Source organism: Lissotriton helveticus, chromosome 5_1 (genome assembly GCF_964261635.1).
Source record: "Lissotriton helveticus chromosome 5_1, aLisHel1.1, whole genome shotgun sequence".
NCBI lineage: Eukaryota > Metazoa > Chordata > Amphibia > Caudata > Salamandridae > Lissotriton > Lissotriton helveticus.
Genome location: NC_136065.1, coordinates 2,117,386,887 through 2,117,412,288, shown reverse-complemented (window position 1 = coordinate 2,117,412,288; position 25,402 = coordinate 2,117,386,887). Strand labels below are relative to the sequence as shown.

General features: G+C 48.5%; 2 protein-coding genes across 2 annotated transcripts in view; both read right to left on the bottom strand.

Annotated features, from left to right (window-relative positions):
• MED27 (mediator complex subunit 27) overlaps positions 1-25,402 on the bottom strand; it is a 1,027,121-nt gene that overhangs the window by 260,127 nt on the left and 741,592 nt on the right. The gene's annotated exons all lie outside the window — the stretch shown is intronic.
• LOC144754025 (uncharacterized) lies at positions 4,668-6,275 on the bottom strand. The gene is made up of 2 exons (XM_078641540.1): positions 5,972-6,275; positions 4,668-5,696 (listed from the first exon to the last, which is right to left on the bottom strand). Exons 1-2 carry the CDS (start codon positions 6,126-6,128, stop codon positions 4,711-4,713), a joined length of 1,143 nt encoding a protein of 380 aa, XP_078497666.1. The 5' UTR covers positions 6,129-6,275; the 3' UTR covers positions 4,668-4,710.

Sequence of the window (25,402 nt, the reverse complement as noted above, 5' to 3'; positions counted from 1 at the left end):
GGCATATATCCGTCTGCTACTCCGCTATCGTGAGGTCGCCTGGTTGGCGAGGGGAGACCACTCGTCCGCCTTGATCCACACATGGGGCACCAAGACTAAACAGGACTACCAGTCCCATCAGGCACTGGGACATTTGGACTGCCCATCAGGGCGTGCCATGATCATTATCAGGGCTGGTACCTGCATTCCCATCATCAGTTCGCCAAATCCTCTGAAGAGAAGGCGGGAGCCTTCGAAACGCGTCAGGAATTCCACGGCGAAATGGATTGAATCACTTTCTCTTGAGCTCCTCAGCTATTCAAGCACGCTGTGGCAAGAAAGGCGAGTTCAAGTTTCTCCCCGCGAGTGTGGCTGTGTCTTTACACGTGAGCGCACATATATATATATATATATATATATATATATATATATATATATATAAAAAAAAAGAGAGAGAGAGAGAGAGAGAGAGAGAGAGAGAGAGAGAGGAGAGAGAGAGAGAGAGAGAGAGAGAGAGAGAGAGAGAGAGAGAGAGAGAGAGAGAGAGAGAGAGAGAGAGAGAGAGAGAGAGAGAGAGAGAGAGAGAGAGAGAGAGAGAGAGAGAGAGAGAGAGAGAGAGAGAGAGAGAGAGAGAGAGAGAGAGAAGAGAGAGAGAGAGAGAGAGAGAGAGAAGAGAGAGAGAGAGAGAGAGAGAAGAGACAGACAGACACAGATAGCGTGGGGCCTGACACTCAAAGCTCTTCCCAGGCACCTGCCAGGATAGATAGAGAGAGATATCAGATGAGCAGGGATCAGAGCACAGAACTTCCTTCATTTAAGAGAAGAGAGGGCAGTGCACTGAAACACCTTCCCCAGGGTCCCCTTCCTACATAGACAGAGAGAAGAGAAGCAGGAGCTTGAGGACAGAAATCCCTTCCCCTGGGTCATGCTCCAGCAGAGAGAGGCTGAGCGAAAGACAACGACCTCACACCTACGACCTCATCAAATGATCCACTGTTCATCCGCAGGATCACTGAAAAGCAGTCTATGTTCAGCTCCGAGATCACATCAATCGCTGGCCATCTCCTGTGTGACTACACGTCTGGCTAGAGATCTGACTGCAGTACGGAGACCGCTACTTTCACATTGTAGCTTATGCCCTCCTGACCACAGATGAAGATGACCCCTTGCCTGATAACATCACTGAGCCTCTCAGGTGGCGTTGACACAGGTGACCATTGCACCCTCATACGCACCCTGGAGTCTTGAATGGGATTCATCAGCAATGTCCTTCACTGGTTCTCCTTCTGCCTTTCCACGCAACACTAGTCTGTTCACTTGATCACCTCCAGGGCACAAAAGATCCCTGACACCTGCAGAATCCCTCAGGGTTCAATACTGTCTCCAGACATCTTCAGCCGCATGTGCTCTACGCACAGATAACGGTACCAGGATTCACCAACATGCTGATGGTACACAACAGAACTTGTGGTTAGGACAACCAGCGCCTCATGCACTGCACATCACCCAGACTTCTTGAATACCCAGTGCCTACCTGAAGCTCAAACCGACCAAGATAGAATTCCCGTTATTTTCAAAGAACAAACAAGAATCAGCACAAACCTGGCTCTATGACTCGACAGCTTTGAAACCCAACTTTCATCGCTTTGATTCATCCTGGACACCAACCTCACCCTCAAGGAACACTGCCAAAAACAAATAAATGTCATGTACCAGTGCTCTCTTCTAAAGAAAGCATAACTGTTTCTTCCAGAACGTGGCTTCAGAAATCCTGTTCAAGCCCAGGTACTCTCACATCTGGATAGTGGTAATGTCCTGCTCCACTGACTCCCAAACTCTACACTTGGCATCTCTAAAGGGCGTCTTCCACACCGCAGCACGTCTCATCCAGGGGCTGAAGAAATATGTCCACATCTCCCTATAGTGATGGAGCTCCATTGGCTTCCCATGCCGACCTGTTTCTTCTTCAAAACGAGCCATCACGGCCTGCACCTTCGCTTATCTTGCAGACAAGTTTCCCATCTCGGGTAGTTCTCGGCACACCTGTCGTAGTTTGACAACGATTGGGTTAGCATCTGCTTCAGCTACACAAACTTTCCACTATTAGCTTGACTATACTCTGGAGGCCATTTTGTATTCCTGGCTTCCATTTTGAGTGAATGCGCTGCCTCGTGGTCAGCTTGCCCTTTTGACCTTTCTCTCTCCCGATGACCATTAATTCTGCCCAGCAACTGGCTATTTTTACTACTGGTCAAGCCCGCACATGCGCATTCAGGCCTTCAAGGTTAATGATCGGTCACTGCTTAGGAATGTTCTCCAAACTGACCAGTGGTACTAAACTCCTCCCACAAGTTGGCTGTGTTCCAAAAATGCCCTTATATGTACCTAAAGTTGTATAAAGTGTATACCGCCTACTTTTCAAATTCCTGTAAACTGTATAAAAGAAGCCACTACTCCGTCTTCGGGGTGATACTCCTTGCGTTGTCGAAGGGTGCTGTAGGATTGTATCACCACCCCATGGGGTCTTAATAAACTTGTCTTTTGCATTTTCAGTTTCCGAGCCAACTTCTATTCTAAGGTATCGAGAGTTTGTGCAGAGTATGTAGGTCTGTTGAAACCCAATACCACACGCCCACAGTCAGGACCATCAACCTGCAGACTAAGAAGTTCAAAAAAGAAAAAAACTAAGAAACAGACCTTTTCCATCTATGCACCCAGGATCTGGAAGAACACTTCAGTATCCATAAACACTGTGAAGAGTCCCCTCTTTAAAGAACACTAGGGGCCCGATGTAGGTAGGCCGTTACCGATCGGTAACGGCCGAAAATACCGAATCTGGGCCCTTACCGATCGGTATACTGGCATCGAGATGTAGGGCACAAAAAAAAGTACAAATGGGAGCGAAAACCGAATCGGAATGATTAGCGAATGTAAAAGAATGCGATACGTACATACCGAAAATCGGATACAGTACGAATCGGTAACACACCGAATCGGATGCAAACACCGAATCGGTGCATGTACCGATTCGGTAGTGACACCGAATCGGACATAAGCCGAATCGGTGCATGTACCGATTCGGTAGTGACACCGATTCGGACATAAGCCGAATCGGTGCATGTACCGATTCGGTAGTGACACCGATTCGGACATAAGCCGAATCGGTGCATGTACCGATTCGGTAGTGACACCGAATCGGACAGAAGCCGAATCGGAGAACCTACCAATTCGGTAGATTCACCGATCGGGAAAATCCCCGCTTCGGACAGATGGGGAGATGTAGGGAGACACAGAAACACCGATTTTGGCTCAAAATCGGTAGAATCCACTCGGAAATTACCATGGATTACGATCAGGTGGTAACCAACTCCAACCCATAAAAACAGCCCCAAAATGCATTGCAACTTGCAGGATGGCAGCTTTTTATGTCATAGCGAGGCGGCTACGGCTACAGCAGCAAGGAGAGAGGGAATGGCAAAGAGAGGAGCAGGTATACAGACAACGTATCACCCTGGTCATGCTGACAGATGCAGAGATCCTACAGCGGTACAGGCTGGACTCAGAGACCATCACAGACCTCATTAGGGACCTCCAACCCCTGTTGCAGCACCCCACCCCAAGGGCACACGCAATCCCTGTGCAGGTGCAGGTGCTATGCTGCCTACACCTGCTGGCGTCTGGCAGCTACCAAAGTGTAGTCGCTGTGGCAGGAGGGGTGACCCAGAGCAGCCTGTCAAGGTTCTTCCACAAGTTCCTTGATGCCATGATCCAGAGGATGGCCCACTACATTTCCTTCCCTGCAACCCAGGCAGAACTTGTACAGACCAAAGCAGACTTTTACCAGATGGCAAGATTCCCCCACATCATTGGCTGCATAGACGGCACACACATTCCGATTTGCCCACCATCTGACACAGAATACATCTACCGCAATCGGAAGTCCACTCACACCATCAACGTACAGGTGATCTGCAATGCGAAATGCATCATCACAGACCTGGTAGCAAAATTTCCGGGTAGTACCCACGACTCCTACATTTTCCAACAGAGCGGCATCTATGCACGGCTGATGGCTGGGGAATTTGGAGAAGGATACCTCCTAGGTGAGACACATCATCAGCCCCCCATAACCAAAAACAGCAAAGTGAAATACATGTATGCATGTAAGTAATTTTACCCCTTTTCCTTCTAGGCGACAGTGCATATGCCCTCCGTTCATTCATTCTCACCCCCTACCTCAACCCCTCTACACCCAGCCAAAGGAGGTATAACCGTGCCCACAAAAGCACCAGGAATGTTGTGGAAAGGACATTCGGCATCTGGAAAAGCAGGTTTAGATGCCTGCACAAGAGTGGAGGTGCAAGGCAGTACACCCCCATCACCTGTTGCAAAATCATAGCTGTCTGTGCAATGTTACACAACCTTGCGGTGAAGAAGGGCACTGAGGTGGAGTTGAGTGACTACGAGGACCATGATGACGACGAAGCTGTGCCACTAACACAGCCAGCTGGGGTGTGTACGCCAAGTGATGGGAGACATAGACGTGAGGAGATAACAGCAAACTATTTCTGAGTGAGTAAAAATGCACAGACAGGTGAATGGTTGTGTTGAATAAGCAATTTTTAATACTGTTGCTACACAGTTACTGCACTGATGTGCAACAAAACAAAGGTGTAATGTCAATGAAAACAAAAGTCTAGGGTCCAGGTTGCCTCACCCGCCCTTGCTAGGCTATTTCTTTGAGCGCTTTGCAGCCCCACTGTGGTGTCCCTCACCCCCTTCAGAATGACCAGCGGCATCTGCGGAGCGCCTGGTGCTCCTGCGTGGCTCTGACGCAGCGCTGGCCGGGCTGCTGCGGCTGCTGCTGTCCCCAGCATCCCCCAGGTCCAGGGCAGGATTTGCGGCAGTGTTAGAGATGATCAAGGCCTCCATTGCTGTCGTGATGCGGGCCATTCCCCTTGTCAACTCTGCGGTATTTTGAGCGAGACTAGACTCCATGTTGGCACCACGCTGACAGAGTTGTGCCGTTGCTGCAGCAAGGCGGCTCAAGGAGCGGTTCTGCACCCGGGCATCCCGCCTGCGCACCACCTCTTGCTCCTCCATTCTGCCACATAACTGTGTGATGGCAGTGGTTAGCCTGCCTAAACCTGCTACTGCCTCCTTGTTGGAAGCCACAAAGGCCTGAAATCCTTTCACCATTTCCCCCATCTGCAGGTTGTGCTGCAGGAGCTGGCGTTGGCATGCCATGATGGATTTCGCCTGCTGCCTTTGGATCTTCACCATATTGCCTTCGAGGCCCCGGAACACACTGGCCTCCCGTGCTGGGTCTGCAGTGGTGGGAATGGCACGGCGCCGGGTACTGCTGCTGCCCGCCTGCTGCGTGGGCTGGGGTGCCACTGGTGGGGGTGTGGTGCTGGCCGGGGCCTGAGCCCCTGCTCCCAGGACAGGGTGTACTGGAGCCACAGTGGCAGGAGCTGGTGTAGGTGGAAAGAGCTCCCTTGTCGGGGAGTTCTCTGGGGAGAATTGCAAGGAGGGTGTGCTTTGCATTTGTGGGGAGTGAAGTGCATCAAAGTCAATTTCCAGGTCTCCCTCAATATCCAGGCCTATGGTGTTTTCCTCCTCCTCCTCGGCAGCCTGACTCGTGCTCGGCCCTGCGAGTGCAGTGGTAGATGGTGCTGCTGCCTCCTTTGGCAGTGTTTGTCCGCCTGATGGTGCCCCTAGGTACAAAGAAGCATTTGTAAATAGAGTACCGATGTATTACAGTCAGTACAATTAAAGCATTCCACATGTCCTAGCATCTCCGTAGAATGTGTTCCACTGTTTCATGTCTTGTGATTCTGCACTGCCATATTTTGATACCTACTGCTGACTGGATGTACCATGATGCTTGTCTCTTGTATGTTGGTTGCAGTACTGTGCTGGGGTTTGGCTATGCATTGTGTCTAATGGGGAGGTGTCTGGTAGGGTGTGTCCTGATGCGCATGCCTCTTACCTGTAGCTGTAGCTCTGGCTGAGCTGTCCAGGGTCCCAATTCCGGTCACGCTCTCCCTCTCAATGGTGCTGGAGACCAGTTCCTCCAGCTCGGTGAGGGGTGGCGCCGGGTTCCTGCCACCACCAGTGACTCCAGCCTGCTTCTGGATCTCTGCCATCTTCCGTTTGGTCAGGCTGCGGATGTCGTAGAAGCGCTTCTTCAGCTCATCCAGGGACCTGGGGGTGACACCCACAGCGTTGACCTTCTGACCGATATCGCTCCAGAGCCTCCTCTTGGTGCATTCTGGCACATTGAGGGACAGCCTTCCGAATAGCTGCCGGTGCACCCTCACCACCTCCTCAACCAACACCTGCAGCTCGGTGCTGCTGAACTTAGGCTTCCTCTTCTGGCTGGACTTCTGGCTCTCACTCTGGTTTGCCATCTTGGTCTGAACAGTTCACTACCTCCTACTCCCACTGCTGCTAACTGTGACTGCTCAGCTCAGGCAGGCTCTCCAGAAAGTTCTTAATTGGCTGCACCTGCCAGGGTTGCCACTCCCTGTTTGGGAGGGGGAGGGGGAGCCACCTCATTGGCTGAAGCGGCTTTAACCGATTCGGCTATCTCCGAATCGGATATTACCGATTCGGTAAAATCCGAATCGGTATCATCTGATTCGGAGATAGCCGAATCGGTTTCTTCAATGCATTCCTATGGGCTTTTTGGCCATGGGTGTGTTTTCATACCTCCGATTCGGTAATAGCCGAATCTGATTTTTCCGACTCGGCTAATTCCGATTCGGTGGTAGCCGATTCGGCTAGTTCCGATTCGGTGGTAGCCGATTCGGCTAGTTCCGATTCGGTGGTAGGCGATTCGGTAGTTTCCGATTCGGTCCGTGCTGATTCGGTACGTACCGATTCACATTACCGATGCCGACCGATTCCTTATTATTTCGCTGTTTGTTTCCTACATCTCGTTTTCCGATTTCAGAATACCGAATCGGCCCGCCTCGGTATTTTGGAATCGGAAATTCCCTTTTACCTACATCGGGCCCTATATCACTATACATTTACCATCCACAACGCAGCTAGCTCGCCTATCGCTTGTTGGAGCAATAGAAAAACACACACTTAAGGAACAATGGCCTGAGCATGGAACCCCTTCACCGGGTCACCCGCCAGGAGACAGAGTGAGACAGACAATGGAGGAGCAGGGGACTAAGCACCAAAACACTTCCCCTGGGAGGTGAGTGGAGAAGAGGAGAGAAATAAAGGAAGCAAAATAGTGTGGGTGGTAGAGTAAGAGAAATCAGAAGAGCAAGGTTAGAGAACAGGACTGTCTGGCCATAGCCTGAGAGGAAAGTTGCGGCCACTATTTTGAGCATCAGGACATGGTTCCAGGGGGTAGGGGAGGGGGCAAATAAAATGTAAAAGGGATGAAAAGGGTGACGGTAGGGGTACCCGGACCCTATGGGACTGATGGAGGGATCTGTGAGGGACCCTTGTGTGCAAGTAATTGTTCCAAAATGTTTTTGGGAGTACGTGAGGATCCGCCTGGGATTTGAGAGGATCCGGGTGGATCCACGGATCCAGACCCCAATAAAAAAGAAACACTGACTCACAGACCCACATATTCACTCACATAACCACTCACACACCCATTCAACCACACACACCCACTCAGAGAACTGCAAAACCACTCACACAGCCACTCACAGACCCACCTAGCCACTTATACCCATACCGCCACTCACACCCACTAAACCACTCACACAGCCACAGCCAGTCACTACCACTTACACATCCACTCACACCCACCGTCATTCCACTCACACACAGGCAGAAACACACTTATAGGAATTGCAGCAGCATATGTTTGTATTAAATGTGTTGTTGTTTTAGTATTGAATGTGTGTGATGTAGCCGGGAGATCCCTTATGTGTCCAAGGATTTGTGACAGATCCACGGATCCATAACATGAATTTTACAAAAAGAAAGACTTTGTGCGTTGCATTTATAGAAAGACTACATAGGTTACCGTATATTCATTTAAAAAAAAATTGTTTTAAAATATATAATAAAAATGAATGTGTGCATAAAATGTATTTATAAACTTGTGAAAATGTATATTAGTAAATTGAACTTATGGGTCAAATCATAGTACAATTTATGTTTACAAAAACGAGTGAAATTCACTACAAAATAAAAGGTTACAGGGCGTTATAGTTAGGTAATAGCATTTTTTTTCTTTTTGAGTTTTATATAGCGCAAACTTGACCTTAACCCCTTGCACGCTGATGACGAGCTGGGCTCGTCATGAGGTAGCCTCCTGCTACGCTGATAACGAGCCCAGCTCGTCACGTAACATGCGGTTTCTTAGATGTTCGCGTACGAGCGGAATTCCGCCCGCACGCATGCGGTTAAGGTATCGGGTATCAGAGCGCTTTACATGAGCACCAGTTGGTTACACAAGGACACATTCATTTTTGTTAGGCACGGGGAGATTATGATTATTATGATGTTGAACGTCATTGCCAAGACCCAAACCCAGTTCCCCAGATTTGATGTTGACCGCCCTAGCTGTTACACCACATCCTCTCCACTAAAAAAACTTCACAGAAAAAACCCAAAGGTTATAGGGATGTTAAAGTTGGGTTCACATTTTAAACACACAAAACCATAGGAATTCAGCAGTTATAGTTCTCTCAAGTAATTATAACTCGTGTCCTAAGATAACTATAAGTCACGCCCTCACCATGCACTGCTAATTACCCCACATATTGCATCATACATGACATCATTGATAATATCACTGTGTGTGGCAATGGTGAGAGTTATAGTTACTATAACCGCTGAATTTCTATGCGTTTGTGTTTGTAAAATCTGAACCTAACTATAATGTCCCTATAACCTTTGTTTTTTTCAGTGAATTTTAAAGGCTTTTAAAATTCTGTTTCCTAACTATAACGTCCCTGCAAGCTATGTTTTTTTTCTAGTGAATTTCAAAGGTTCTTTTAATTTTCCTAACTGTAACATCCTTTGACAGTGAATGTACACAGACATATATATATATATATAGAGAGAGAGAAGGGATATGTGCGTGGGGAGGAGAGATAACAAAGCCGCCAGGTCAGAACCAGAGTCCTTGGGGTCACATGCCAGAGAGAGCATTCAGGAACAGTAAAGACCCCTTTCATGTACAGTTGTATTTTCTGTTCTGAATTCTGCTCCCAGCTCAAGGGCCTCCACCGTGCTGAGACAATTATGAAGGCAGAGCCGTGGTGAGGGGGCGCAGAGCCGGCAGAGTTGGGGAATTTATGTGGGGGTCAAAATACATTTTTATAAACTGAGGAGTGCCGGAGGTCGGTGGGGGAGGAGGTTACAAAACAGCAAAGTCTGAAGACCCCCTGGGAGGCCCAGCGCCAAGTAAAGCACAAGACGGGTTCATGTAATGAGAGAAAAACAAGTGCTGCCTTCAGAGGGCAGAGAGACAGGCAGAGAGGGCAGAGCTGGAGACTGAAGAGAGGGCAGAGCTAGAGACAGCCATAGAGGGCACAGCAAGAGACTGTCACAGAGAGCAGAGCTGGAGACTGAAGAGAGGGCAGAGCTGGAGACTGAAGAGCGGGCAGAGCTGGAGACTGAAGAGATGGCAGAGCTGGAGACTAAAGAGAGGGCAGAGCTGGAGACTGAAGAGATGGCAGAGCTGGAGACTGAAGAGAGGGCAGAGCTGGAGACTGAAGAGAGGGTAGAGCTGGAGACTAAAGAGAGGGCAGAGCTGGAGAATAAAGAGAGGGCAGAGCTGGAGACTGAAGAGAGGGCAGAGCTGGAGACTGAAGAGAGGGCAGAGCTAGAGGCAGCCAGAGAGGGTAGAGCTGGAGACTTAAGTGAGGGCAGAGCTAGAGGCAGCCAGAGAGGGCAGAGCTGGAGACTTAAGAGAGGGCAGAGCTGGAGACTGAAGAGAGGGCAGAGCTGGAGACTGAAGAGAGGGCAGAGCTGGAGACTGAAGAGAGGGCAGAGCTAGAGGCAGCCAGAGAGGGCAGAGCTGGAGACTGAAGAGAGGGCAGAGCTGGAGACTGAAGAGAGGGTGGAGCTGGAGACTGAAGAGAGGGCAGAGCTGGAGACTGAAGAGAGGGCAGAGCTGGAGACTGAAGAGAGGGCAGAGCTGGAGACTGAAGAGAGGGCAGAGCTGGAGACTGAAGAGAGGGCAGAGCTGGAGACTGAAGAGAGGGCAGAGCTAGAGGCAGCCAGAGAGGGTAGAGCTGGAGACTTAAGAGAGGGCAGAGCTGGAGACTGAAGAGAGTGCAGAGCTGGAGACTGAAGAGAGGGCAGAGCTAGAGACTGAAGAGAGGGCAGAGCTGGAGACTGAAGAGAGGGCAGAGCTGGAGACTGAAGAGAGGGCAGAGCTGGAGACTGAAGAGAGTGCAGAGCTGGAGACTGAAGAGAGGGCAGAGCTGGAGACTTAAGAGAGGGCAGAGCTGGAGACTGAAGAGAGGGCGGAGCTGGAGACTGAAGAGAGGGCAGAGCTGGACTATGAAGGGAGGGCAGAGCTGGAGACTGAAGAGAGGGCAGAGCTGGAGACTGAAGAGAGGGCAGAGCTGGAGACTGAAGAGAAGGCTGAGCTGGAGACTGAAGAGAGGGCAGAGCTAGAGACAGCCATAGAGGGCAGAGCTGGAGACTGAAGAGAGGGCAGAGCTGGAGACTGAAGAGAGGGCAGAGCTGGAGACTGAAGAGAGGGCAGAGCTGGAGACTGAAGAGAGGGCAGAGCTAGAGACAGCCAGAGAGGGTAGAGCGTAAGACTGAAGAGAGGGCAGAGCTAGAGACAGCCATAGAGGGCACAGCAAGAGGCAGCCAGAGAGGGCAGAGCTGGAGACTTAAGAGAGGGCAGAGCTGGAGACTGAAGGGAGGGCAGAGCTGGAGACTGAAGAGAGAGCAGAGCTGGAGACTGAAGAGAGGGCAGAGCTGGAGACTGAAGAGAGGGCAGAGCTGGAGACTGAAGAGAGGGCAGAGCTAGAGGCAGCCAGAGAGGGTAGAGCTGGAGACTTAAGAGAGGGCAGAGCTAGAGGCAGCCAGAGAGGGCAGAGCTGGAGACTTAAGAGAGGGCAGAGCTGGAGACTGAAGAGAGGGCAGAGCTGGAGACTGAAGAGAGGGCAGAGCTGGAGACTGAAGAGAGGGCAGAGCTGGAGACTGAAGAGAGGGCAGAGCTGGAGACTGAAGGGAGGGCAGAGCTGGAGACTGAAGAGAGGGCAGAGCTGGAGACTGAAGAGAGGGCAGAGTTGGAGACCTCCATAGAGGGTAGAGCTGGAGACTGAAGAGAGGGCAGAGCTGGAGACTGAAGAGAGGGCAGAGCTGGAGACTGAAGAGAGGGCAGAGCTGGAGACTGAAGAGAGGGCAGAGCTGGAGACTGAAGAGAGGGCAGAGCGTGAGACTGAAGACAGGGCAGAGCATGAGACTGAAGAGAGGGCAGAGCTGGAGACTGAAGAGAGGGCAGAGCTGGAGACTGAAGAGGGGGCAGAGCTGGAGACTGAGAAGAGGGCAGAGCTGGAGACTGAAGAGAGGGCAGAGCTGGAGACTGAAGAGAGGGCAGAGTTGGAGACTGAAGAGAGGGCAGAGCTGGAGACTGAAGAGAGGGCAGAGCTGGAGACTGAAGAGAGGGCAGAGCTAGAGGCAGCCAGAGAGGGTAGAGCTGGAGACTTAAGAGAGGGCAGAGCTAGAGGCAGCCAGAGAGGGCAGAGCTGGAGACTTAAGAGAGGGCAGAGCTGGAGACTGAAGAGAGGGCAGAGCTGGAGACTGAAGAGAGGGCAGAGCTGGAGACTGAAGAGAGGGCAGAGCTAGAGCCAGCCAGAGAGGGTAGAGCTGGAGACTTAAGAGAGGGCAGAGCTGGAGACTGAAGAGAGGGCAGAGCTGGAGACTGAAGAGAGGGCAGAGCTGGAGACTGAAGAGAGGGCAGAGCTGGAGACTGAAGAGAGGGCAGAGCTGGAGACTGAAGGGAGGGCAGAGCTGGAGACTGAAGAGAGGGCAGAGCTGGAGACTGAAGAGAGGGCAGAGTTGGAGACCTCCATAGAGGGTAGAGCTGGAGACTGAAGAGAGGGCAGAGCTGGAGACTGAAGAGAGGGCAGAGCTGGAGACTGAAGAGAGGGCAGAGCTGGAGACTGAAGAGAGGGCAGAGCTAGAGGCAGCCAGAGAGGGTAGAGCTGGAGACTAAAGAGAGGGCAGAGCTAGAGACTGAAGAGAGGGCAGAGCTGGAGACTGAAGAGATGGCAGAGCTGGAGACTGAAGAGAGGGCAGAGCTGGAGACTGAAGAGAGGGCAGAGCTGGAGACTGAAGAGAGGGCAGAGCTGGAGACTGAAGAGAGGGCAGAGCTAGAGGCAGCCAGAGAGGGTAGAGCTGGAGACTTAAGAGAGGGCAGAGCTAGAGGCAGCCAGAGAGGGCAGAGCTGGAGACTTAAGAGAGGGCAGAGCTGGAGACTGAAGAGAGGGCAGAGCTGGAGACTGAAGAGAGGGCAGAGCTGGAGACTGAAGAGAGGGCAGAGCTAGAAGCAGCCAGAGAGGGTAGAGCTGGAGACTTAAGAGAGGGCAGAGCTGGAGACTGAAGAGAGGGCAGAGCTGGAGACTGAAGAGAGGGCAGAGCTGGAGACTGAAGAGAGGGCAGAGCTGGAGACTGAAGAGAGGGCAGAGCTGGAGACTGAAGGGAGGGCAGAGCTGGAGACTGAAGAGAGGGCAGAGCTGGAGACTGAAGAGAGGGCAGAGCTGGAGACTGAAGAGAGGGCAGAGTTGGAGACCTCCATAGAGGGTAGAGCTGGAGACTGAAGAGAGGGCAGAGCTGGAGACTGAAGAGAGGGCAGAGCTGGAGACTGAAGAGAGGGCAGAGCTGGAGACTGAAGAGAGGGCAGAGCGTGAGACTGAAGACAGGGCAGAGCATGAGACTGAAGAGAGGGCAGAGCTGGAGACTGAAGAGTGGGCAGAGCTGGAGACTGAAGAGAGGGCAGAGCTGGAGACTGAAGAGGGGGCAGAGCTGGAGACTGAAGAGAGGGCAGAGCTGGAGACTGAAGAGAGGGCAGAGCGTGAGACTGAAGACAGGGCAGAGCATGAGACTGAAGAGAGGGCAGAGCTGGAGACTGAAGAGAGGGCAGAGCTGGAGACTGAAGAGAGGGCAGAGCTGGAGACTGAAGAGAGGGCAGAGCTGGAGACTGAAGAGAGGGCAGAGCTGGAGACTGAAGAGAGGGCAGAGTTGGAGACCTCCATAGAGGGTAGAGCTGGAGACTGAAGAGAGGGCAGAGCTGGAGACTGAAGAGAGGGCAGAGCTGGAGACTGAAGAGAGTGCAGAGCTAGAGGCAGCCAGAGAGGGCGGAGCTGGAGACAGCCAGAGAGGGTAGAGCTGGAGACTGAAGAGAGGGCAGAGCTGAAGACTGAAGAGAGGGCAGAGCTGGAGACTGAAGAGAGGGCAGAGCTGGAGACTGAAGAGAGGGCAGAGCTAGAGACTGAAGAGAGGGTAGAGACTGAAGAGAGGGCAGAGCTAGAGACTGAAGAGAGGGCAGAGCTGGAGACTGAAGAGAGGGCAGAGCTGGAGACTGAAGAGAGGGCAGAGCTGGAGACTGAAGAGAGGGTAGAGCTGGAGACTGAAGAGAGGGTAGAGCTGGAGACTGAAGAGAGGGTAGAGCTGGAGACTGAAGGGAGGGCAGAGCTGGAGACTGAAGAGAGGGTAGAGCTGAAGACTGAAGAGAGGGCAGAGCTGACGACTGATGAGAGGGTAGAGCTGGAGACTGAAGAGAGTGCAGAGCTGGAGACTGAAGAGAGTGCAGAGCTGGAGACTGAAGAGAGGGCAGAGCTGGAGACTGAAGAGAGGGCAGAGCTAGAGACTGAAGAGAGGGTAGAGCTGAAGAGAGGGCAGAGCTGAAGACTGATGAGAGTGCAGAGCTAGAGGCAGCCAGAGAGGGCGGAGCTGGAGACAGCCAGAGAGGGTAGAGCTGGAGACTGAAGAGAGGGCAGAGCTGGAGACTGAAGAGAGGGCAGAGCTGGAGACTGAAGAGAGGGCAGAGCTAGAGACTGAAGAGAGGGTAGAGACTGAAGTGAGGGCAGAGCTAGAGACTGAAGAGAGGGCAGAGCTGGAGACTGAAGAGAGGGCAGAGCTGGAGACTGAAGAGAGGGCAGAGCTGGAGACTGAAGAGAGGGTAGAGCTGGAGACTGAAGAGAGGGTAGAGCTGGAGACTGAAGAGAGGGTAGAGCTGGAGACTGAAGGGAGGGCAGAGCTGGAGACTGAAGAGAGGGTAGAGCTGAAGACTGAAGAGAGGGCAGAGCTGAAGACTGATGAGAGGGTAGAGCTGGAGACTGAAGAGAGTGCAGAGCTGGAGACTGAAGAGAGTGCAGAGCTGGAGACTGAAGAGAGGGCAGAGATGGAGACTAAAGAGAGGGCAGAGCTGGAGACTAAAGAGAGGGCAGAGCTGGAGACAGCCAGAGAGGGCAGAGCTGAAGATTGAAGAGAGGGCAGAGCTGAAGATTGAAGAGAGGGCAGAGCTGGAGACTGAAGAGAGGGCAGAGCTGGAGACCTCCATAGAGGCTAGAGCTGGAGACTGAAGAGAGGCCCAGGAGCCCAACTGAGACTCTAGACACCCCAGACAGTATTATTCGGACAAGAGCACACAACTAATTAAAGCCATGAAAAACCACATTGATCAAGCTCACACTGAGGGCTTCCACATTGCAGTGGTACAGATTGCAAACCCGGAAGCAGATCTGCAGGGGAGGAGAAATGGAAAGTGCAGCATTAGACTGTGCTCAGGTCAGAGTTTTATTCTCCATATCAGGAGGGTCGGACAGGAGCTGGGAGTCCAGTGAGGAGGCTCCTTACCCCCACCCTCAAGGGTCCTGGGAGTTGTGGTTAGGACTGGGTAGGCCCCTCAGTTCTCTGGACTCTGCTGAGAGTCCAGAGACTCCATGCCCCCTCATTGGTCAGGATGTTGGATACTAGGACTGGGCAGTGGGCGGCTGGACTCCCTCAGTTCACTGGACTCTGATGAGAGTCCAGAGAGACTCCATGCCCCCTCATTGGTCCAGGATGTTGGATGCAAGGACTGGTCATCGGACAGCTGTACACTCTCAGTTCTCTGGACTCTGCTGAGAGCCTGAGAGACTCCATGCCCCCCTCATTGGTCCAGGATACTAGGACTGGGCAGTGGGCGGCTGGACTCCCTCAGTTCACTGGACTCTGAATAGAGTCCAGAGAGACTCCATGCCCCCTCATTGGTCCAGGATGTTGGATGCTAGGACTGGGCAGTGGGCGGCTGGACACTCTTGGTTCCCTGGACTCTGATGAGAGTCCAAGGAGACTTCATGCCCCCTCATTGGTCCAGGATGTTGGATGTAAGGACTGGTCAGTGGGCGGCTGGACACTCTTGGTTCCCTGGACTCTGATGAGAGTCCAAGGAGACTCCATGCCCCCCTCATTGGTCCAGGATACTAGGCCTGGGCAGTGGGCGGCTGGACTCCCTCAGTTCTCTGGACTCTGCTGAGAGTCCTGAGAGACTCCATGCCCCCTCATTGGTCCAGGATGTTGGATGCAAGGACTGGTCAGTGGGCGGCTGGACACTCTCATTGGATGTTGGATGCAGTGGAAAGAAGATGTTCCATCTGGAACTTAAGTTTTCCCTTGCGCGCCATTCCTTGACAGACGGGAACCGCCTCTGATATAAGTACACATACCCTCCCACAAGATCCTGGATCACCACCAAACTGGACCCATGGTTCCAGTATACACCTTGCTTGATTCCTAAGACCTGACACCTGTATCCACAGAACATGTTCCGATGACTGTCTCTCTATTCCGGAACCCAGACTCAGCGGCCATCACTCCGCCGGCGCCCCACAAATCCGCGGTACCTTGACCAATTCTACAATTAAGCTTGCTCCTGGAGCACTGTCTCTCATCCGGACGATCGCCACCTTGGTGGCCCGTCCCTTCCCTGCCACAATTTAGGCTTGCATGGTTAATATATTTAGGCAATGTATTTCTAGTCCTGATGATGATCCTTTATTCTTGTATAGGATCGAAACGCCGTCGAGAATTTATGTAGTGTCACACTAGTTTTCCAATGTGTTACCCAATTGTGTTCACTACATGTGGTCAGCTTGTTCAAACTTTAATATAATACCAGCGCCCACCCAACCCTAGAATTGCCTGCAAATTCCCCCTTATGTATATATTTTCTTTGGTTTTTCCTTCTTGTGTTATATGTACTTGATACAGGATTGTATTCCACTGTATAATTGTTCACTTTATCTTGCCAAATCAACTAAATTAATTAAATCATTGTCCGGCTGGACAAGTTTTTCTTATAGCACATTGTTGTCTATATTTCATTAATTGCCCTACATGCATTTTGCTTTAGTTAAGGACCTCTGTTGCTTAGTAGAACTGTTACCCCTGGTCCTTGATTACCTAGTGGGGCCCCTGGTTCCCTTAAAAAGTGGCATGGTAGTGGTATGCCACTGTTCCTTCTCTTGCCCATATGACTGTTAACCTTCTTTGAACATTGCACAGCTTTCAATTGCGCCTGTTTATGTCTCTCTACACAAGCCAGAGAAGGAAAAGGTGCCAGTGGGCATCTGAGGCAGACACCAAACAAGATGGCGCCCTGGAGCAGGCGCGGCACAATTTGCACCAGAAAGCCATTCCTTGAACTCGGCTGCACAGATGGCGATCAATGCTTCTTAGAACGGCTCTTAGGGACAGTCCCGCCAGACGTCTGTGGGTTGTGTTTCTCCTCACACTTCAAACCAGTGTGTTGGATCAACTTAAATTCCACTAAACCCTTCCCCAGGTCCTTCTTATCGACTGACGAAACCAAGCTTGAGTGGGGAGATGTCTAGTCTCTGCAGGGCCCACTACACAGATAGGATAGGGTTCAGCCCTGTCCAGAGGGGTCTCAAGCTGGGATGGAAGGGGTCCTTTGAAGCCGGGACCATTCACCCGGAAATCCCAAAGCTTAAGGACGCTGCATGCACTGCGGATCTTGTTTCAGTGTTTGTGAAGGGACGGCCTTCACTCCATGAAGTCTCAACATTAAGGCTTGCTCTTAGTCCTTTCTGAAATGTATAATGATTTCCATTTATTTGAAACATTTCCAAACAATAAATTCAGGACTGGTGGTGAATGCAGAATCAAGTCATGCGTTGTAAGGGGCGAAGTGTATCTGAACGTGCCTCCCCAATCCAGAGAAATCTTAACATGCGCCCTACAACACTTCCATAGTGAGACTCCATCCATAAACCTCAAAACACAAAACAGAGGGGATCTGGGGGCGGCACTCGTCCTGGGGTGCAAGCTGCTCGTCGGTTGTCACCATGTCTGAGTGAAGGATCTCTGCTTACCCCAGTCCACGGTCTAATGATCCCATAACTACATGTTTACTTCAAACTTCCCTCACCAGGCAGCTGTGTTCCCTCCACTTAAAAACTTCCACTGCATAAAAATGACTCTGGGGCGGCAGTAGCCTGCTCAGCTGTGGGCGAGGAATCAAACACATTCTTACTTCTACTGGGGCAAAGGAAACATGGCAACCCCATGCCTTGTACACGACCTACACCGCTTGGTACAGTGGCCCGACAGCCTGGCAGTGGATAGCACGGTGTTAGGTTTTTGGTAGAACCTTTTAGGGAGCAATGGACTAGGCTGGCCTCCATTTGAACCCTGCCTATCACCTTGAATGCCATGAGGTGGTAACAGCGGCCCGGGGGCTGTTACACACCCCTACTAAGAGCCTAAACTGGTTAGGGGTGGAGTTAGAATCACTACCCAGCGGGCGTGGCTTGGAGCCCGGGAAAGATGACGCGGATGGAGTGCAGCAGACAATCGTCTCAGCAGGGCAGGTAAGACGTCCTGGATGGCGGAAGCCTCCCTGAGTCGGGTGGTGTCCTTTGTGGCTGTTTTTCTCGGCCCCTGGAACTGCATTTGCTTGAACAGCATTCCGGCCTCAGTGCAACGGTAGATGCAGACGCCATTTTGAATTTCGGAAATCTCCGGTGACATTATCTCCTCAACATTTTTCAAACTGGCGTTTCAGATCTACTGAGACTCTATTATGGAACACTATTCAGCACTTCTGTGCCATTAACAAAGGCTATGAGCATTTTTCACCATTGATGTGCTGAAACTCACTCCTTGGGATAGGCTTAGTGAGTCTGTTGGGGTTAATGGCCGCCATTTTAGATAATCCTACCTTAGGTTCACATGCTCATATGTGTTATTTTTTTGGTTATGTTAAAAACTCTTACTCTTACATCTCTTTTATATGCTAGTCTGTGAGGATACTTACAGGAAGAGAACGCTTCACTCCTTCATTGCGCAACATTTTTTCAGCTTTGACGTAGATACCCTTTGTGTCAACTCTGCTGCCTTCATTTGAATATCATTCTTTCTTATCCCATTAACCTTAATGGGAAGATTTAAAAAAATGTAGCTTGCCCGCTTCAAGTTCTACACTGTCCTTTGTCAAAAACTAAAAATTCTGTACTGAGTGTTCTAAAATGGAGGATCTCCAATTATCTGTATCTAAGGGACTGACAATTTCTACTCCTAATCCCTTAACAGCAGGGAAGGGCACTACAAAACGCTTGAAAAAAGATCCTCCTTCTGCACCAAAGCCGTTTTCTCCTGTTTCCTTGGACTTGCTGCTGGAGGAGATACGAGCTCTTAGACCTTTAATGGAAGAAACAAACACCAAGCTGCAATTCCTCACAGACAACTGGTCCCAGATGAATGACAGACTCACGGCGGTGGAGCACACGTATCATCGCTTGGATGCACTGATGCTAAAGTTACTGTATTACAGACACAGGTATCCTCAATGGAAGAAACAAACACCAAGCTGCAATTCCTCACAGACAACTGGTCCCAGATGAATGACAGACTCACGGCGGTGGAGCACACGTATCATCGCTTGGATGCACTGATGCTAAAGTTACTGTATTACAGACACAGGTATCCTCACTCCAAAGACAGGCTGAAGACCTTGAAAATCAAAATAGAAGAAATAATCTGCGCATTTATGGACTGTCAGAGGGAACAGAGCACTTTGACCCCCTTTTCTTCAAGATGTTTCTCCCTAAGTTACTAAAACTACCGGAAGAGACTGTGCTCAATAGTCAACGTGCCCACAGGTTGGGTCGTCTTATAACTGGCATATCTAATTCACGAAGGCCGAGAAAAGTCATTCTGTATTTCCTTGAATACACAGACTTGATGAAGGTCCTGGACGGCGTCAAGACAATTCAGCGTATAATATCGTCCGGCTCAACCCTATTCTTTTCGCAGGACTATGCAACAGCTACAGCAAACAGATGCAAGGAGTTCCTCAACATGAGACCTGAATTGTGTTCTTTAGGAGCGCGTTACCGACTTTTCCACTCGTGTCTCTTTAAAGTCACTTATAAAAATAAGACTATAACTTATGAAGATCCAGCAAAACTACAGATCTTTATCAATATCAACTCTGGTAAAGCAGAATCCATGGACTTTTCTGGAGCTCCAACATCTTCGGTTTCCTGATGTCAACGCACTTTCAAGAGAATCTCCATTGTTCTCTTTTATTACTTGCTGCGATCCTAATCTACAGTTGATTAGTTTAATGTTACTGTTATGACATATGTTAACATGTTGTTCTGTTGTGTCTATTTACAAATATTTAATTTTTATTGTCTCCTTTTTATCTTCACAGGTGTATTGATACCTATATCTCCGTTGTTGTTTCGTCAAGTCTGGTGCAGTCTTTCTTCGCCCTCCGATTCGTTGAGTTTGGGTGTGTCATCTATTCTGTGCCATCTATTCCTTGTGGCTTCATCCTCCCCTACCTACCTTTGTTTGGTATTTCTAGGTATGTTTCATCTTTCTTATCCTTACTTTTTACTTTCCTTTGTCTCTCTTTTCCTCTTTCTACCACCTTTACCTTTTCCCTATCTTAATATACTATGCATTATCTTTTTTTTTTTAGTTACTTCATCTCTCATATTCGCACGTTTATCTTTATCGTGCTCTTATATTTTGCTGGTATTGTTCATTCAATTTTACATACAGTTGGGTCGTGTTAGGATAGGTTTTTTTAAAGATCTTCCTTGATTGGTGTTTTCTATATCTTTATATATAGATTTCATGTCTTTGAAACTCGTCTCCTGGAACGTCAGAGGTTTTAATTCTCCTATTTAAAGACAGAGGGTTCCAACCCACCTGGCCAAATTGGAAACAGACATAGCTTGTATACAAGAATCTCATTTAAGAACGGAGGAATCTTTAAAACTAAAGAGGGGCTGGGTGGGGGAGGTCTTTTTTTCGCCTGGAGATGGTAAACGTAATGGGGTTTTAACTCTTTGTTGCAAATCGCTTTAGGTCAAAGTATTGTCCCAATGTTTTGATGAAGGCGGACAATGTTTTTTTACCAAATTGTTGATTGGGAAGGCTCCGGTTTCTTTACTTAATATATTTGCTCCTACTGCTGGGGATCCCTCTTTTTGCACATCCTTGGCTCAACAAATTTCAAATTGTATTGAAGATAACTTTATCCTTGCAGGTGATTGCAATCAAGTCATAGATCCCCTTTATAGATCGTAACTCAATGGTCTCTTTTGTCCCACATAAGGTTCATAAACTTTTTGTCCAAACCATCAAACAGTACAAGCTTATTGCTGCTTGGAGACTTTGTAATCCTACTACACGAGAATGCACTTATTACTCTCCGACTCACCATACCCAATCTCGCATCACCATACCCAATCTCGCATAGATCTTTTTTTTATATCTCATAATATTTAGCAATCATTGGTAGCTGCGGATATTTGCTCCATTCTAATATCCGATCATGCTCATACAATCATCCAATTAGATATTTTACCAAAACCTAATACCCCTTGAAGATGGCCTTTTAACAATGCTCTCCTTCTAGATCCAACATTTACTTCCTCTTTTATCTCCTTTTCCAATTCATATTTTTTACTTAATCAATCTGACAGCCTATCTCTTCCTGTTATATGGGATGCTTTCAAAGCAACGGCTAGAGGTTTTATTATTAACTTTGTCGCCACAAAGCGAAACATTTTGTGTGAATTAACCAAAACTATCTTAACCAAGATAAAGAGATTGGAGCATTCCTATTATTCTTCAAAATCAGAAGATTGTTTAACTGAACTTATAAATGCAAAGTTTCAATTTAACAAGGAATCGACAGATAATGCCTCAACATATTTATTAAAGCCAAGCTCAAAATTTTTATGGTGGCCAGAATAAAGCAGGAAAATATTATCAAACTATCTAAAAGTTCAACATAACAAACTTAATATAGAATCTATTATGGATGAGGAACAAACATTGAAATTTAAAGACACTGACATTCTGAATGAGTTTCTTCACTTTTTTAGAATAGTCTATAACTCAGAAATTCCCCCTTCAGACCTTCACATCTCTCGGTTTTTCTCGGGAATTCAACAACCCTCTGAAAATAGACCAGATCTTACTCTCGTAGAATCCGACTTGTCACAAAAGGAACTCCTAACTGCTTTACAGACACTCAAAAAAGCAAAGCCCCAGGACCAGATGGGTTCACTGTTGACTTTTTTTCACATTTAGCACAACTGTTACTTCCCAGGATACACATCCTCTTGGATTGCTTTCTACACTCAGGCGGATCCTCTGGCTCTTTTTCAGACGCTCTAATTGGTCTTTTCCCCAAGGAGGGTCAAGATGTAAGATATTGCAAAAACTACAGGCCTATTTGATTAATTAACATCAACTACAAAAAGTTTTCAAAGGCTTTAGCTTTACGTTTAGAATCCTATTTACCCAAATTATTAGGGGAGGAACAATCTGGGTTTGTTAAAGGTTGTCTCATCACGGATAATACCTGTTTATTTTTTGACATTCTGTCTACATAATCCCACCTATCCCAATCCTTGGCAGCGGTGGCCTTAGATGCAGAAAATGCATTTGATAGAGTGGAGTGGCCCAACCTCTTCCATACACTCAAGTGGTTTGGTTTTGGTCCTAAAATGATATCTTTATCTACTCTAACCGAAGAGCGGCAGTATGTGCAAATGGTAAAACTTCTTTGTTCTTTGATTTGGGTAGAGATGTACAACAGGGTTGGCCCTTATCCCCGTTTCTCTTCAATCTAGCTCTCAAACCGTTTTTATCCAGAATTCTTCAGAATCAGGCTATACATGGATTCGATTTTCAAAACACTCACACCAAATTAGCAGCATACACGGACGATGTATTATTATTCATTTCACTACCTCAATCCTCTATTCCCACATTTTTACAAGAAGTTGAGTCCTTTGCTTCTGTTTCTGTTTCTAAATTAAATGAAGGTAAATGTGAAAAGCTACCTCTAACAAAATATACTTTTAGAGATGATTTTTGTGTCTCGAGTTTCACATGTAGCCCTCATCATATTAAATATTTAGGTATACATTTCACTTCCTCCATCCAGGATACAATTTTTCGTTGTTTGGATAACTGTATACAAAGGATCTCCACATTAACTGCTAAATGGCATCCCTTATACCTATCGTGGTGGGGTCGTCTAGTCACCCTAAAAATGATGCTGTCCCCTATAATACTCTTTACAGTCTCTAATATCCGAATTTCCATCCCTTCAAATTTTTTAAAGAAAATTAATTCTATATTATCCTCTATTTTATGGAGCAATAGGAAATCACGCATGTCATTATCTAAATTGATACGTCCAAAATATGAAGGAGGTGTTAATTTGCCCGATTTCCCTACATACCATAAGTCTTTTTCACTCCACCAATCCACGAGATGGCTTGTTGTGTTTTTAACGGATTGTCCTTTATGAGTCGAACTTGAACGTTCTTTTCTTTCCCCCTTCTCATTTTAAGAATATATATCATTCAACCGCAAGCCACAATCTATATCCACTCCAATACTCAAACACACATGTAAAATCTTGGAATCCAACTTGCCATCAACTCCTACAGATTTAGACTCTTTCTCCAGATCTACAGTTTGGCATAATAAATTGGTACTGATACGAGGTAAACCTGTGTATTAGAAATCTGGAAGACAAAGGGGTTTATTTTGGATACATCAATTATATGTACAAGAGGAGATCATGTCTTTTGCCCAAGTCAGCTGACTTTTTAACATACCCTCATACTTTCATTCCAAATATAACCTCTAGAAACAAGCTATTTTATCTGCTTGTGACAAGTTTATGTCACCTATTGCCTCAAACTCCTCTCCTGTTAATACACTACACACCCGCCTTCATACCAATCCTATAGCTTCTATTATCTACAATTATTTAAACACCTCATGCACTACAAGAGAAAAGACTAAGGTAGGACTTTCCTGGGAACAGGATCTAGGGGTATGTTGGTCAACAACCTTTTGGAACAAAACTTTGACTAAAATTAGGAAATCTTCCAGAGCAGCAAACACTCTTTTTTATATACATCAGACTATTGCTTTGCCTGGTTACTTTAAACAAAAGACACACTGATCTCCCAGATACTTGTTGTACATGTTCCTCCACACATGCTGATTTACATCATCTGCTTTTTACCTGCCTGCTTGTTCACAACTTTAGGAAGAGGGTTTGGTCTCAAATAATTTTAATCTTTGAATCTAAATGCCCTTTCTCCATTTCTCATGTGTTTTTGGGAAGCTTGTCTCCTGTTTGGGCCAATTGGACTCTTTTTTTTTTTTTTTTTTGAAAACCTTTATTGTGCACATGAAGCTTACAAATACGGGCCTACAACCCATCGGGCCGGCCACCACACTGTATTAGCACGTAGGCCAGGAAAGAAGCTCCAGCGGGTCTCCGATACAACAGAAGCAATAAGGCGAGGCAGAAAGCCACAAGGAAACCACCATGAGTAGGAAAAGTGAAGGTTAATTTTATAATACGATAGGGTGAATAGCAGGAATAGTGCAGTCATTAGGGTCCAAAAGTCTGTGGCGGGCCGTCAGCAAGCAGTAAAACAATACACAGCGAATTTCAAAAAGAACAACCATATTATAGCAAGGGCAAAACGTAAGTCCCACATCTGCAAGCAAGTCCAACCACTGCCCAACGCCCACCCGTTACTACGAAAATACGCAGCAATACATAAAAAGGAAGTCAGGATTGCAATACAAAGAGCCATCCGCTACATCAACCCAAATAAAGGGAGAAAGAAGGGGAAAAAAGGGGAAAAGGACATCAAGAAAAAGGGTAGAAAAAACAGGGAAAAGAGAACGCGGCACCACAGCATGCGCCCCCTGGCAAGCAAAGCATACAAAAGAAAGGGCCAGCCTATGGAACCGAAGGAAATAGGATTAGTGGATGCACAATGAACATCGGAGGCAGGGAGATCATAAGGCCCACGCTGGCAAAAACACCCCAGGAGGCCTACATGTAGACGCAGCGTCCAGAAAAGAGGATACATAAGAGCCATAGAACCAAGAACAAAGAAAAAAACAAAAATACAGACCCCCCCCCACCCACCCCACCCTGCACCCCTGCAGAAGGCTACGGCCTACCCCCCCAGCAGCGTGCCTGTCGCCCTAACAGGAAACCTGAAATATAGAAGAGTCAAAAAGTAAGGAAGAGACCACATAGGCAAAAAGAGAGGAAGGGGAAAGGAAGGGAGAAAAAAAAAAAGGAAAAAATCTCTAGAGGGAGAGGAGACACATAATCAAAACTATCAGCTCCCAAACCCCCGTTCGAACACATTTTAGATCCCACGAGAAGATGAAGTCATTTAAAAAAACAGGCACCAGGAATATGAAGAGGAATCGATCATACACGTACAGCTGCAAGGTGGTCATCGGCCATGCCACGAAGTAATAGTCCGGCGGCACAAGTGCAACTCACCCCTGTCCTCGTCTGTCCAGTGCCATAGGCACAGAGTGCACAAAGAACCAGAACATGAGGGGCCAGAGGTGAAAAGCAGGGATTCCAATTGTCGATATACCACACTAGTTATAGCGGCTTCGGACCGGATGAACAAGAAAGGACAGCAACAGCAGCAGGCAACTCAAGCATAGCTCCGCCGACCAAGGAGAAAAAGTCGCCCCGGTGAAACAGTCACAGGATCTCCGCTCGGCAGGTCGAGGCAAAAAAACACCGGGAGACCCGGCGAGACAGTCCCGGACGGATCTCGGCTGGAGGCCCTCCAGTACATCCACCACAGGGAAGAACTCCTGACGACACAAGGCAGTAGGCATCTGTACGTCCAAACAAGCGGTGGCCCCGGTGTCTTCAATTTCCAGGAAGGACTCCGCAGCACACTGAAGCGGTGGAACCGCACACGCAGGGGACGGCCCAACGAGCCCGGTACCAAGACCACCATCCGGCCCAGCAACAGGTACAGTCATGGAAGCACGCCAGGAACACAAGGCGGCGAAGACGTCGCCAACTGTAGGCTCACCTTTACGGTATTCAGCAAACGTGCCGTGCGGCCAGCCGATG

What these genes read in the sequence shown, in the direction of transcription:
- LOC144754025 (XM_078641540.1), bottom strand. Translation starts at nt 6,128, where the DNA reads ATGGCAGAGATCCAGAAGCAGGCTGGAGTCACTGGTGGTGGCAGGAAC. An exon ending in AGCCAGAGCTACAGCTACAG is followed by an intron (nt 5,697 to 5,971) that starts GTAAGAGGCATG and finishes CTTTGTACCTAG; the next exon opens with GGGCACCATCAGGCGGACAA.